Source organism: Parasteatoda tepidariorum, chromosome 6, assembly GCF_982258835.1.
Source record: "Parasteatoda tepidariorum strain Cologne lab strain chromosome 6, Ptep-v5.0, whole genome shotgun sequence".
Taxonomy (NCBI): domain Eukaryota; kingdom Metazoa; phylum Arthropoda; class Arachnida; order Araneae; family Theridiidae; genus Parasteatoda; species Parasteatoda tepidariorum.
Genome location: NC_141760.1, coordinates 88,992,954 through 89,008,484, shown reverse-complemented (window position 1 = coordinate 89,008,484; position 15,531 = coordinate 88,992,954). Strand labels below are relative to the sequence as shown.

Here is a 15,531-nt window from a genome sequence, read left to right as displayed (position 1 = left end):
ATCTATTATTTGCCCGATAACATATTTAGCTGTAGTTATTCCTCGTTGTTGCCCATTAAGGCAAACGGTGTTATTGTTCTTGTTTTCCAGTGGCGCCATCTATGTCCGAGAATTTCAAGAATTCGACTTTTGCACACTCATACATTACACCCGTTAAGGGGCGGGAGCCATTCAATTATTCACAGATCCCCAATCCAGTACCCCAAGAGGTATAATTTGTTATGGGAGCATGGAGGACTTTGTGACCAGACAGATTTGACATGCACTAGTCCCATTTTACAACACGGGTAGTCTTCAGCTGTCTAAGTTCGAAATCCCGTTCTCACGACGGTGAATCCAGCACCCTGGGAACCAGGCTATCCCGGCCCCAATTATTGCCGTATTAAGGTTAAATCGAATTTGTAGGATTTAGTATTAAAAAAAAAGTCAGTTTTTTCTGTTCCTTTCCTTTTTTAGTTCCCATCATTTTAAGGCGATTTTGCCTATATTCTTTTTTTTTCTTAACTTGGTTTTGTTTCTCCTTTTCCTTTTTAACGTGTTCTTTTTAAAAGAATCATCAATAGATTCGGATAAAATTAATGTTTAAATTGAATTGTACAGATATAGTTTTAAAAACAATCAAGGCCAAAATAAATACCCGACTTTTATATAGAGCTAACATTTTGCTTTTATTTTTTGTGTTGCTAAATATTCGCTTTACGTATGGATGTACAATTGGTTGGGTGTTTGTTTCTGTGTCTTCTCAGAAAAACTGATATATACTATAGTATCGACAACGTGAGATACTATTACTGCATTACTACTATTACTACTGAGATACTATTATTGTGTCAATTTACTGCAACCTTAGATAGATGTTAAGTGAACAATGCTTCACGCATAATTGAAACAAAGTTACATATGATCAACGCTTACAAAACAATGTGTTTCAAATGCTGTTCTGAGGTTGATAGGCTTAAAAGAATACTCCTGTTTACTCCTGTCTTATAATATTTTGCGCCTAATACAACTTCACCAATACACCTCCATTTCAAACTCAATTACACCTCATATAATCAATCGCATATATAGCTTAACATTATTTTAGTTGAAAGGGGTGAATATAGTCACATCTGAAATACATTTATTTGCTTGAATCGTAGAAAAAGGACATGAACACCTGAAAAACAACCTCTCTAAGCTGGTTGCTATAGCAAGTTTCAACTTCAAAAACACTAAGTGTGAATGAAATAATGCAACATGATTGTGTACCTTGGGTGGTTGATTTTCTAAGGTTGATTCTGAAGTAAACTTCAAATAGTATACCCAAAAACAACCTCAAAACCTAAAAACATTCTCAAATAAACTTCAAAGACTTTTTAAATTTTTTAAGGGAAATTAAAGTCATCGCATCATTAGGTCTATTTATTATTTGCGCGATAACAGGCTAAATTATAACGTGTTAAATTATTATATTGGCATAGTATTAAGTTTATTAAAAATTTACAAATTTTTTTTTAGTCAAAGGGCTCTAAAATTTCTAACAGCAAGCTTTATTTTTTTCTGTGTCTTACCTTTTTCTGTCCCCATCATTTTGCAACAATTTTTACGCAGATATTTTTTCTCAAATTATTTATTTTTGGTTTTCTTCTCAGCTTTTTTTTTAATAAAAGATCAATCTTATCATTGGATTTGTCACTGGATAAAATATATACATGTAGCAAATTAGGTATGAATACTTGATTTCTATAAAGAGTAAATATTTTCGTTTGGTTTCATTGGTAAATAGTTGCTCCAAATATGTATGGGTGGCTGGTTAGGGTGTTCTTTCCTGTAGCCAAATTGGTTCAAGTCTGAACCCTAATACCTAAACATACACATAAATATAATGACTGGAATTTAAAAAAAGCAAACTATTAAATTTTTTTTTTTTTAATTTTTTCAACTATTTCGTATTCAATTTCTATTTTACTATATTCACGCATTTTTGTATTTTAGTTGAATTTATTAAATAAATGATGGTTTGATTTGCGCTGTTATATATTGCGTTTAAATGCAGGAATAAATTTTAGGTTTCAGCAAATTTACGTTATTGTGGTTTAAAGTATTCCAAGGCTTATAACATTATTTTTTTAAACTTTTTTTTGTTGCTTTGAAGTGATTTTTCGCTGATTCTATTTTTTCTTTTTAATTTGCTTACACTTCGTTTTCGTTTTCAATTTTTCCGCAAAAAGCTCAGTTTCTTATTAGGTCAATCTCTAGGAAAAATGAATGTATACATTAAAATGAACATAGATACATTTAGTAGTAATCAAATCGTAATTGTATCTCTAATATCATAAAATTTGCCAAACAATTTCAAATATGGGCAAAAATGTAATTAGATAAGATCTTAGTAAATATAAGCTATGAGATAGCTTGCTAATGTATCAAAATCAAATGTATGCAAGAACACCGGCGCATTTTTATTATTATTTTTTAATATGCAGCACAAACACTTTTGAACTTTAAAAATTTCCATTGCATTTAAAAAGAGTTTATTTTATCGAATTCCACATTATTTTTATGCAATCGAAACTAAATTCTCATTTTAAAATGATATTGATTATAAGGATAAACCTTACAACGCTTGTTTTCAAAATTTCTTCCAATTGTTCAAGCGCGTACGTAGGAGGAAAAAAACGAATTTCTCAAAAAAGTTTGATTTAATTATTCGATTTTCATCTTTATTTAAATAGGCTGAAATATTTGTCCAGAAGATAAAAAAATTCTTTCTTTAAATAAACTTTTCTTTATCCTCAAAATATGGGAGGCAGTTGTGATCTGATAAAGGTTAGGATAAAGAAAGGCGCCGAAGATTTTTACTTTATGGTAATTTCACATTTTCGTGCATTTCACTTTATCTCTAGAACAGTTTAAGGTAATAAAATAATTTGGTCACACGATTATTAAAACCGTTTTATCCAAAGAAAAAACAGTTTTCCGCAAAAAAAGATATTCGTTTTTCATTTTATTATTTATTTTAATAATTGTCTTAAACATCTTGATTTCAATGTATAAAAACTTTTACGCCCTTTATAACTGTGTAATTTTAGATAAAAAAATGTGAAATTCGATTGAAATTAGTCATATTTTTCTTGTGAAATTAATTATAATAAGTATCATTTGTTTTAATACTATTCAGTTTGAATAAAATAAAATTAACCTAAGATAATAAAAATTCTCCCACTCTCATTCTTAAAGTTTTGGAAAGGGACTATATATCTTAAATTGCGGCTACATTTCTTCATATTTTATGGGTCAAGAATTTAAGCCAGTCACAACACTTTTACGTTTATTCAAACAAAAAGTACGTTTTTGTGTCTAATTTCATCCGTATAAATATCTCAGCTAATTTAAGTTTTGATCCTTCGAATTATTAGGATTTTATTTTAGTACAAAAAAATCCATATTTAAGAAAATTCCCCTTATACCATAAATTCCCTATATAATTCCCCCCATACAGTTCCCCATATTTTATGGGTCAAGAATTTAAACCTGTCACAAAACTTGTACGTTTATTCAAACAAAAAGTACGTTTTTGTGTCTGATTTCGTCTGTATAAAATATCTTAGCTTACTTAAGTTTGATCCTTCGAATTATTAGGATTGTATTTTAGTACAAAAAAATCCATAGTTAAGAAAATTTTTTAAAGTTATTATTTCGCGCACTATAATTTTTCAGGTTAAGTTGCAAGGCTTTAAATGGTAGAAATACGGGAGATAGGCCGAGCAAAACGATTCGATCTCTTTCAATAAAATTGTAATCAGGAATCACTATTTGAGCTTTCATAAAATTATCCAGGATTTAGATTTTATTCCCCATGTAAATTAGGCCAGTTTTCTCTTTCTTCGTAAAGAGTCTATATTTCTAAAATATATATGACTCCGATATTTAAACATCTCTAAGTTTTGAAAACATTATGCTATTAGAAAAAAGAGGAGTAATTTCTGAAAAATAAATTATAAAAATAAATAAATATGCGTTAATTATTCTTGAGTTTATGATTTTCTAATCTATGTCTACTTGTGGCGTCATAATATTTATTTCAAGTTCTGAATCCCGTAGCAAAATTAGAACATAAACTAAACAAAAAGCGAATCTTTCTAAAAGCTTAACAAACTGGAACAAAATATTGCAATTGATTAAAACCACAGATAGGAAAAAGAAATTTTTTGAAAAAAAGTTTGCAAATTGAAACAGGTTTCGAAATTAAATGCTTGAATTAAATGTCGCAAAGCTGTTAAAAGGGAAAAAAAGTGGAATTAAAATCCGACGTTTGGGGACATTTATTAAAAAAAAGGAACAGACCCTTTAATTATTTATCTCATTCACAAACAAACCTGCTTGCTTAAATAATACTTTATAAGCACAAAAGATAATTTATAATGCAATCAAAAGAACGAAGTAACACACACTTTTCAATTGAGAATAAAGATTTCTTTCTTAATTACAATTTAGTTAGTAGATAGCATAAATCAAACAAAGCTTTATCTCAGGATTTCATTTGCTCTTGATTCTTCGTTCTGTTTTTCCTGTCTTGGGAACGAATCCATTAATGAAAGAATAAAAACCTCCAAAAAATCCAAAGAAAGTAGAAATCTAATTCAAAAATGTAGATTACAACAAAAGGAAGGAGCGCAGGAAAGAATAATGCCAAATGTTACACACACAGTACAAAAAAGGAACTTTTTTGTTACTGTATTTTTTACATTTATTGTTGCCAAAACTAAAGGAAAAAATTCACACTCTTAAAGCGTTTAAAGTAACAAAAAAAAGTACAAAAAAAAAGAATTCAGAAGAACAAAAGATAGAAAACAAGAAATATGAGATGTATAATGTAATTTGAAAAAAAAAAAAAAACAAGAAAGAAAGAAAAAGAAATAAATAAATTGGATAAAGAAAGAACGTTAGAAAAGATAGTTTAGAAACTGGAATAGATTTGGGAAGAATGTTTGAGTGGTCATTTGTATTCTTCTGTAAGTTGTTTTTGAGGCATTATTTCTGACATTATTCTATATTATCTATGTCAGTATAATTTGCTAAATAGATTTATTTTTTAAAGCTGATTAAAAGTATGCCTTGCACTGATTGATCATGCATTTAATAAAAGAGAATTAAAGGAATTTATGCCCATTAAGTTCTCAGTTTTTGTCTTAAATAGTTTCTCCTTTCAAGTTATGATCTATATTTTCACCTAGTTCATCTCAGTCATTTGAAGTCAAAATAATATTCACATTATCGCAAACTGATGTTTAAGAAAAGGGAAAACAAAACCGTCATCAAAATCAAATGAAATATAAATGCGAAGGGCATGACGAAAAACACCTGCAGAAGTTCGATTGTCTAATAAGACTTTAGGTGTTTCAATTTATCAACTTTGAAATTTAAATTTTTTATAACAGCAATCAAACTAGTTTTGATCTGTTCATTTCCACGTTCCTTAGTGATAATTTATTATGATTCGATAGTATTTTTATCTTGTCCCTTAGGTAATAATTTGCAACCTTTTATTTGTATAGTTTTCGCCATTTTTGATAAGGATAAAACACTCTGCATATTTTCTAAACAAATTTTTTTCAAAATGTAAAATAAAATGGTAACTTTCAGGTGAACTAAATGAAACTATCCATCATAATCTGAAAGCGAAACACTTTATATTTAAATCGCAATGTCTAAACCTGAATTCAATACCTTATCATCTACTGAAAAATACTGTTATGTTAAAGAGCTTCACCATTTTCTCTAGTATAATTAATTTCTGATAACATTGAATTATTCAAAACAATGAAAGCTCTTTGAATTGCCATTTTGAGTTTAAAAGCGGAATTTCAAATGCCTGTTTAGAATTTTAGAAATAACTCAAACTGCCTTTAAATGAAACTAGACGAATCATTTATCGAACATTTCACTGTCAAATGTTAAACATTGAACCTTAGTCTTTATGCTTACGTCATTCTTGAAAAAGGCGAAAAAAAAATCGACAAAAATAAATTTAATTAAAAAAAAAGAAACATACACTGTGACCAACACATTAATTTTCTTAATTTAAAATTTAATGATCGTAACAGTACGCTAAAATACTGAATCAAAAGTTATGGCGTTTTTCAACAATTGCGCTCATTTTTTTCAATCTCACGTTTTAAATGATTTACATTTTTGTAAACACACATTTTAATTTACATCAATTTTTTAGATACGCATTGGAAGGTACGGCTATTTTTTTCTACGCGCAATTTGAGCTGCGTCTAGTTCATCAAGGAAATGACACAACAAAGTCTGATAAAGATCACATTTTTATTCAGCTAAAATGTGTTTCGAAAATAGTTCAAGAAATGTTTTATTCTTTTAAGCGGAACAAACTTTTTGTTGCATTTTCACAAATAAATCTAAATGTAAAAAATTGATCTCGCCTAATACGCGAGGGATTTTCAAATCTGAAATTAAATTTTCTCCTAAAGCTACAAATTAAGTATTTCAGAATATTTTTGTCGAAATGCGTAAGTTTAAAAAAGCGCTACATATGGAACATAGGGTCGAGTAAAAGGTGTACCAAGCTTATAGAGGAGTCAGGTTTGCACATTATCATGATTAAAATTTCATACGGATCCACATCTGGAAATTTCATTTAGCACGGTCAGGGACACTTTCCTTTTATGATCAGTTTTAAAGCATAATAGAGGAGTGTCTCTAGCGGCGTATGACAACATTTCCAGGCTAAAGTTCCTGTGCCATTTTAATCCTGATGATGTGCTTTAATTCCCGGTAAAGTATGTCGCAATAATTATGCATTTCCTGTTATATATAAAGTTTTTAAACTTTTACAATTAGGCAAAAAACATTTTAAAAAATAAAAATAAAAAAATAATAAAAGATGACATTTAAAAAATCTGTAGCTTGGAGAGAAAAACTGATTGTAGATTTGAAATCAATGATACGAAAGAATATAAATCTGTTAAAAAAATCTCCTAAATCAAAAAACAGAGAAAAATTGTTCCCTAGTGTAATATTTTCAATATTTTGCGTCGTGTATATAATTTTCTTTAGAATATATAACAAAACCTCCTCAAATTCTATTTTTCCTGTTTGCAATATTTTCCAACATTGCACAGACAAAACTAAATCTTGCAGTACATTTCATATTAATATCAGAAGTCTAAGTCAAAATGTTAAAAATCAGTTAGAACGATGAAGCAGGGGTTGAGGAAAACTTTAAACGCCATAAATTCTGAAAACTTCTACACCCATCTCCGCCTTCCGCATCGGTTATATCCGACTCATCTCATAAAGAAAGTCTTGACAGTCAATAAACGTTCGGACTAAGTCTAACAATAAAAGTTTCGTACTATCATAAAATTCTTCACATATTTCATCTTTCGAAAGGAACTATTATAGTGTTAGAGTTGGACCAGATATGGCAGCAGAATTTTATTTATTACACAGTGTATGCCGGAATAAGCTGGACTGCAAAATGGTAGTCTACACCATTTTGAAGAATTTTTCTTATTAGAAAAATATTTTAAAATGCTGATATTTTTTATCGATTTATATAAAGGACGTTTGAGGAACATGATCTTAAGATTTTTATTAAGATTTAACACAACTATGTAAATGAATATTTAATAATATTAAAATTACCGGTTGCGGTCATGGAGGCTAAGGCTTCACAATTTCATAGCATATGGCATTAGTTATGCAATGTAGTGAGCATTGCGCACCGGCTGCCTTTGCTTCCTAGATAAACAGGTTAGCATCGATTTGAAACTGGATGGTTTTCATCTCATTTTTTATCTATTTATATAAAGGACGTATGAAGAACATGGTCTTAAGATTTTTATAAAGATTTGACACAACTATGTAAATGAATATTTAATAATATTAAAATTACCGGGTGCGGTCATGGAGGCTAAGGCTTCACAATTTCATAACACATGGCATTAGTTATGCAATGTAGTGAGCATTGCGCACCGGCTGCCTTTGCTTCCTAGATAAACAGGTTAGCATCGATCTGAAACTGGATGGTTTTCATCTCATTTTTTATCTATTTATGTAAAGGACGTATGAAGAACATGATCTTAAGATTTTTATAAAGATTTGACACAACTATGTAAATGAATATTTAATAATATTAAAATTACCGGGTGCGGTCATGGAGGCTAAGGCTTCACAATTTCATAACATATGGCATTAGTTATGCAATGTAGTGAGCATTGCGCACCGGCTGCCTTTGCTTCCTAGATAAACAGGTTAGCATCGATCTGAAGCTGGATGGTTTTCATCTCATTTTTTATCTATTTATATAAATGACGTATGAAGAACATGGTCTTAAGATTTTTATAAAGATTTGACACAACTATGTAAATTAATATTTAATAATATTAAAATTACCGGGTGCGGTCATGGAGGCTAAGGCTTCACAATTTCATAACATATGGCATTAGTTATGCAATGTAGTGAGCATTGCGCACCGGCTACCTTTGCTTCCTAGATAAACAGATTAGCATCGATCTGAAGCTGGATGGTTTTAAGGTATACTGGCTGGCCGATAAGAATTACGCACCCAGTTCGCACCGACCACAGTGCTGACGTAAAATATCTTCAGTGGTAGACGAATAGTGGATTAGAGTCCCCTTGCCGTCAGGCTCTCCGGGGAAGATTTTAGTAGTTTTCCTCTTCATGTAAAGCAAATGCAGGTTAGTTCCATCAAAAAGGCAAATCTCAGGTTCATCACGAAGGCAAATTTCTCTCAATATTTAATTTGGGAGTTCCCTTGTCTTCTGGATTGGGTACAAAATTGCAAGGCCACGTAATCGTAGACCCTAAATTGGGTCGACTTTTCAGCGACGGTGAACAAAATAGTATTACTGGATATAATATCCCCGATGAGCTGATATATCACACCCATGTGTAGTGAAATGTAGGTATTAATAGAGGGGGAATGAGATTTCATGAAAAAAATAATAAACGCTAAATATATTTGTTTTAATAACCGTCAAACATTTTGAATATTTACTGAAATTTTATTTAGAACTATCTATAAGTTATATAACATGAATTCTCGGGCGTTTTAAATTACTCGAATATTTCTATCTACTAAATTTGGGATCTCATAAAATATCTAACCATGAAGCTGATTTTAGGCTGTTTTTTTTTAAAAAAAAGCAATGTGGAAAATAATAATGTCATTAATTTGTTATAGAATTAAGTTTCAAAAATATTTCTTAAAGGAATTCTTTTGAAAAAAAAGTGTTGGTAGGCGATGAAATATTTCTTTGATGTTTCTATTTTCTTTTAGAAAAAATTCTGAAATTATGTGTGTAGGTTTTTTTAAAGCTTTTGTCACCAAACAAATGTTGTAAATTTGAATCGTAATTTCAACATTTTGAATTGTAGCAGTACTTCATTCAACTTTCTAGATTTCTTTATTTGTGATATAGGCTGGGATTAAAACTTTAGTAAATAAATTGTAATGGGCAAATTTATTTAAAGCCCGGTTAACCATGAAAACTTTCTGGTGATTCTCATTCATTTGACGTGATTGAGGGTTAGTTTGGCACATAAAATTACATATATGGCACGTTAATATTTATGTTCAAGCCTACAAGTTTAAACATCAGGATCAATATGTTCACGTTGTGAATTGATTACTCAATGCTGTAAATAAATTAAAAGAAAATGTTGCTAAATTTTTGATAATATAACTCGCTTTCCAGTTGTATTTTTCTTCCCTGAAAGCAAGAAGAACAGGTTTTGCATTTCAAATTAATTTGCTTAGAAGAGAATATATAAAAACCATAGTTGAAAAGTAAAAGCAAAAGATTACGAATTTTAACCTCTTAATTTTTCATAATGTCTTTTAAATGACTTGTAATCATGAATTATGTATTTTGATGAACCAATTGCGGAAATTTTATTCTAGTTTCAACAAATAGCTAATTATTCACTTGTATAATTTTAAAATTGGGCATTGGATTTAATATTAGAAGATTGGTTATTGACGTCATGTGGGAAAAACCATGGTATTTGTCGAATCAGAAACCAGTCAGGTTCGTCCCTTATGTTTGACATCGCTTACAAGTATCCAATTATATTTTATTTAAACCTCATGGATAGGTAATATCCTTTCACTTCTTCTCGAATGCAAACACCAAATTGCCTCTTGCTTAAAATCTCAGTAATTCATTCATCACAAAACCTCACTTTTTTACGCAATGTAGTGTAATTTTATGTTATCGCATGTTTTTTTTCTTCAAATTTTGCACTATTTTAATTTCAGCTGTTTAATTATTAGTTCAAACAATGTAATTATTAATGCTAATATTTAAAATACAATCTCTTGAGCACGTAAAATAATAACGATTTCAACTATTTTAAATATTTCTTTTTTTTCAGTGTTCTACAATGTAACGTGTGGTTCACAGATAATGACTGTTAATATGAATCTTGCAAATCATCCGTCTTCGATTGTTTATTTGCAAAATCTCAAAGGTTACCCTGGTAAGTACTGTTTTTTTTTCATGTATTTTACTTTATTTGTTTTCTTATTCTATTTGTATTATTCTATTTGTTTATTTGTATTCTTTTTATCTAAAATACTAAAAATCTATTTAGAAAAAGTTATAAAAAACTAATGATCGCAGGTTGTTTTAATTACTGTACAATAAGTATGTATTCTAAAAAGTAACATCTTAGATGGTAAAACATAATAATAACATGCAAAAAAATTTGTTTGTATAATAAAATATCAAGATACTAAATTATAAGAAATAAACTTTTTATATATTACTAAGTTCTGTCTGTGCGAAATTTAGTGATAAGGAATAACTCATATTTTAAAAATTAATAGGTTATCTTCAATTTTTAATAGATATTTATAACAGAGAAATCAAGCATGCATTTTCAAAATTGAAACTTTAATATTTTAGCGTCTAAAGCTTAGTTAACTTTGAAAATGAGCTTCTGTTTTTATGAGAAAATGCAACTTAATAAGGAATACGCTGCAACTATATACCAATCATACCTCACAATATACCTTGCTTTGTAAAAGCTCTTAAAAATCAATTATTTTCTTGTTAATTTTCAAAAGTGCGAGGTCGATTAATTGTTTAGAAATGCAACTTAATAACAGCATTTTAAGAAAATGCGACTTAATAATATATGCACAAGAACAATAAATTAAGAAGTGCTTTGCAAAAGCCTTAAAGTTTTAGAAAATTTCCTGTTATTTTTAAAAAATCTAATCTCGAATAATTGCTCAGAAATGCAACTTAATAAATAATAATATCATCTTAATAATCACAGCTTAAGAAAATGCAAATTAATCATTACGGAAGAACAATATGACGAAAATTTGTTTTTCAAAAGCATTTAAATGTCAAAAATTTTTGTCTTTTGAATAATTTACTCAAAAACTTAAAACCGAAATGCAAAAAATAAGAAAAAAACTTTTGGTCTTTAATGAGTTTATTTGCAGAATAATTAAAATATATTTTTCTCATGCTTGTTTAATTAAATTGTTTAATCATTATTGACTTTTATGAACCTAATGATTATTTTTATTTATAGGTTGTGAGCCAAAAATCAATCAGAATATAGTTTTATTTCGATTGAATCTGAATGATAGCGGGCTATCTTGTGGAGTCTCGAAGATGCTCAATAAACAAACGGTAAACATTCATCATTTTCATTTTAAATTTTATAGTGGTTAAATAATAGGTTTGGATTGAACCACTATGGCTTTAGGGATAAAGCGTTCGCTATTCCAATTAGATGAACCAGATTCTAATCTCATCGATGACTGGTCGATATGAATTCCGCATCCGGCTAGCACCTACCACTATGCTGATGTGAAATATCCTCAGTGATAGACAGATTATGCGTTAGAGTCCCATTGCCGCCAGGCTAACCATGGGAGGTTATCATGGTCCTCCATCAAATAGTCCTCCACGAAGGAAACTCTCTCCAAATACTTGATCAAGGAGTTTCCTTGTCTTTTGGATTGGGTTTGAAATTACAAGACTACGTATTTGAACGTTAGAAAAAAAATTGGGTCGGCTGTTCAACGATGGTTATTTATAAAATCATAAAATAAATTGGTTATGATTAATTTCATTAAATAATAAAACTTTTTGTGAAGATTGACATAAACATGCACGTTTACTTGTCATAAATAGCTGAGAAAAATTATAATAATATAGGGTTGTTTTTAAATTTTCAATTAAAACGAGTTAGCTAATGAAAATGGTAGTGTTAACTAAGAAAATCTATTAAAAACTGTTTCAAAAAATGTTTTGTGAATAATAGTTACCACAAATGCATCAGAACACTGTTTTGTATCTTGATATAAAAAACAAAACGACTGAGCAATATTTTAGTTGGGATAATCTCTCACACAACAAAAAAAAAGAAAAAAAACGTAGATTTTTAGTAGTTTTTTGTTTTTTTTTGTTTTTGCTCTTCGCCGCTCCGTTAGTAGGCGAGCTCTGAAATTAATTTTGAAATTTGGTATAACAGTTTTTCGAAAAACAATGCAGAAAACCTTGCAATTCCATCTTGCTGTTATTGATTCTTCAAAACCTTGGTTGTGCTTTATCACCAGGTAAAAAGGTGATAGAGGTCACTCTAGAAAATACGTAGATAAATTCGCAAAAATTTTAACATTTTCTTAAGTGGGGAAGTACAGCATTTCTCTGGCCAACGTGTTTTCAAAACTTCATTTCCAGGCAAACGAGGCTGTAAAATCTTTTCAGAAAAAATTTCTTAAGATTTATTATAATTTTTTTATTGCACAAGTCACATTACATAGCTAATTATAAATCCTCTTTATTTCTGCTAGTAATTACCGACAGAGATTTTGCAATGAGAATCTAACAGTTTAACAAGTGTCTAGTATAATTGCAATTTATAAAAACAATGAATTCTTGTGATGATTTCTTAACTGCTCTCAAGTTTACTTTTGCTTATTCTATCCCAATCAAAATAAATATTTCTTTAAAGTTTAAAAAAAGACGTTAAAGAAAATACCATTTTTTCTTTAAAATTAAAGAAAAAAGAAGACAGCTCATGGAGAAAAGTTACCTGATTTTGGGCTAACCTTGTTCTCCAAATAACTTGTTCTTCTGTTATAAGATTTTATATTAAAAGAAAATGTCAAGTAAGTTCAAATGCTATAAAAAAACTCTATAAGAGCTTCCTCAAGTTTAAAATTTAATTCCTTCTTCCAAATGATAACCATACCGTGATCAGCAATTTCATCCGATACTTATCCTTTTCGCTGAGCCATAAGGACCTATCACCATGGTTCCTATTGTAGAGGTATCTTGGCACCAATAATTATATATTTAGTACCTATGAGAAAAACCTATTGACATAATATTAGTAGTGCCTAAGACAAAAACTAATTAAACACCATAGGCATCGATAGTTACATGGCGATATTTTGCGGTTCCTCTAAGCGCATAAGCATCTATGTAAACAAAGACCTTTATCTAAGTATAAAACTGCTCACAGAAACTCCTAATGCTTCTGTGAGCAGTATCACACAATATTATAAATCACAGAAACTCCTATGCCACCACAATTTTAATTCATAGTCATAAATTATAATTATTGTTACAAATTTTCTAGCACTCTTGAATTTTGTGTACAATGAAAAGTTCAGAAAAAAGATGTTATTTGTAAACATTCGTGGCATATTTGTCGGTGAAGGTTTCAATGTATGTTCAATTTTCAATGTTCAGTTTTCAATTATCAGTGTTCTCTTACGTACTGAACTGAAAAGAAGATGATAAATTTTAATAATAGCCCAGACAACGCATCTTAAAATAGGATCTTTCCAGTGTTTCTGCATTAAATATGAGTCTCCAAATATTAGACTGAAGCAGAAAATTGATTTTCAATACGAAGAATTCCATTCCTCTTATGAAAACTTACGAATAATTTAACACCTATTTGCTAAAGAGGCAATTGCATTTTCACAAACGATAAAACGTAGGGTCCGTTTATCACAGGGTGATTATAGCTGTCGGCATAGTGGAGGGGAAATGGACGGTTTAATAGTGTCAGTGTCCATTCCAAGACGTAAGATTAGTGGCCAAAGATTTCCTCTTCCGGTTCAGCAGTGGGCATCAGTTGGCACGTTATTTAAACTTAATAGCCCGAATGTCAGCCACTATCATTAAAAGTGACTGTCTTGTCGAATCGGTGAGCTGTAAATATTTTTAATGAAACAATTTATCTGTTTATACTTTATATAAATTACTTGATGTTAAAATGGAAAGATAATCATGAGATAACTTATCAATATACAGACAAAATCTAAAAACTCTTTACTTTTTTGAATAAATACTTTAGGTCAAAATTCATAAGGAATGACGTATACAAGTAAAATAGTAATTAACTTGACTTACAAAAGCTTAAAAAAATATTTTTCAAACTTGAATCTTCAGAACTTTTACATAGAAATAGCATTGTCTTTGTCATTAAATTAAATTAGCTCTTTAAATAAGTTCTTTAGTGTTGTAGTGTATCTACCACTACAAAAATATAATCCAAATTTACTAGTATATATGACATGTTAACTCGATTCTTTGGTGCGGTGCATTTTCATAGATGAAAGTTGACATTGTCGATGTCTACCATCCCCACGTGGGTGACTTTCGGACGTGATGTGAACATCTTTACCTTGACAGAACCACACACATCAATCTGAACTAGCCTACTTGGACAGATGATCCACATTGAAAAGTTGATTTGTGACTGCTACATTATCCATCTCCTCGCGCTGTTGCTTCTCAGTCTCTATCACACGCATCGTCGGCCTGTATACATTCGACTGCTAAAGGCAATCCACGACAGTGAACTTAATACAGCTCTCATGTTCAGTACTCAAAATATACAGTGATCTTAAAACAGCTCTCCCGGCTTCTCACAAAACTGGAATGAATCAACTAGTGGTATTCGTTCATTGAATTCCATCACAGATATAATTCTGGAGGAGGTGTACTGTAGTGTATATACCACTACAAAAATATAATTCCGATTCACTAGTATATATATGACATGCTAACTCGATTCTATGGTGGGTACCTTTTCATAGATGAAGGTTGACATGGTCGATATCTACTCTCCCCACAGTGTAAATGTTAAGGGGTGTGTTTTGTTATCATCGAGAAAAAATCATTTTTCACAGTAGTTTACCATAAGCACGAACATTATTTAAATGCAAATACTTTTGTGAAATAATGCATATATCTTTTACAACCTAATTTTCTCTGTAGTTAAATTTTAAGTAAAAAGAGATTATTACGACATCTTGCTTGCCCGTAAAAGTCATAATCATCATGAGGCTTGAAATAACATTTAATAGGCAGTCAAATATAATTTTTTTTTTAAAATATACTCTCTCCAAGGAATTGAAATATTGAAATATATATATATATATATATATATATATATATATATATATATATATATATATATATATATATATATATATATATATATATAGTTTTT

The 15,531-nt window shown here is 29.7% G+C and overlaps 1 protein-coding gene across 2 annotated transcripts in view; it reads left to right on the top strand.

The window, feature by feature from the left end:
* LOC107452035 (uncharacterized) overlaps positions 1-15,531 on the top strand; it is a 212,979-nt gene that overhangs the window by 175,194 nt on the left and 22,254 nt on the right. For both annotated transcript variants that reach the window (XM_021147066.4, XM_021147065.4), the window contains exons 2-3: positions 10,411-10,515; positions 11,584-11,684. In XM_021147066.4, coding sequence (XP_021002725.2) covers positions 10,411-10,515; positions 11,584-11,684 — 206 coding nt within the window. The remainder of the gene's footprint in view (positions 1-10,410; positions 10,516-11,583; positions 11,685-15,531) is intronic.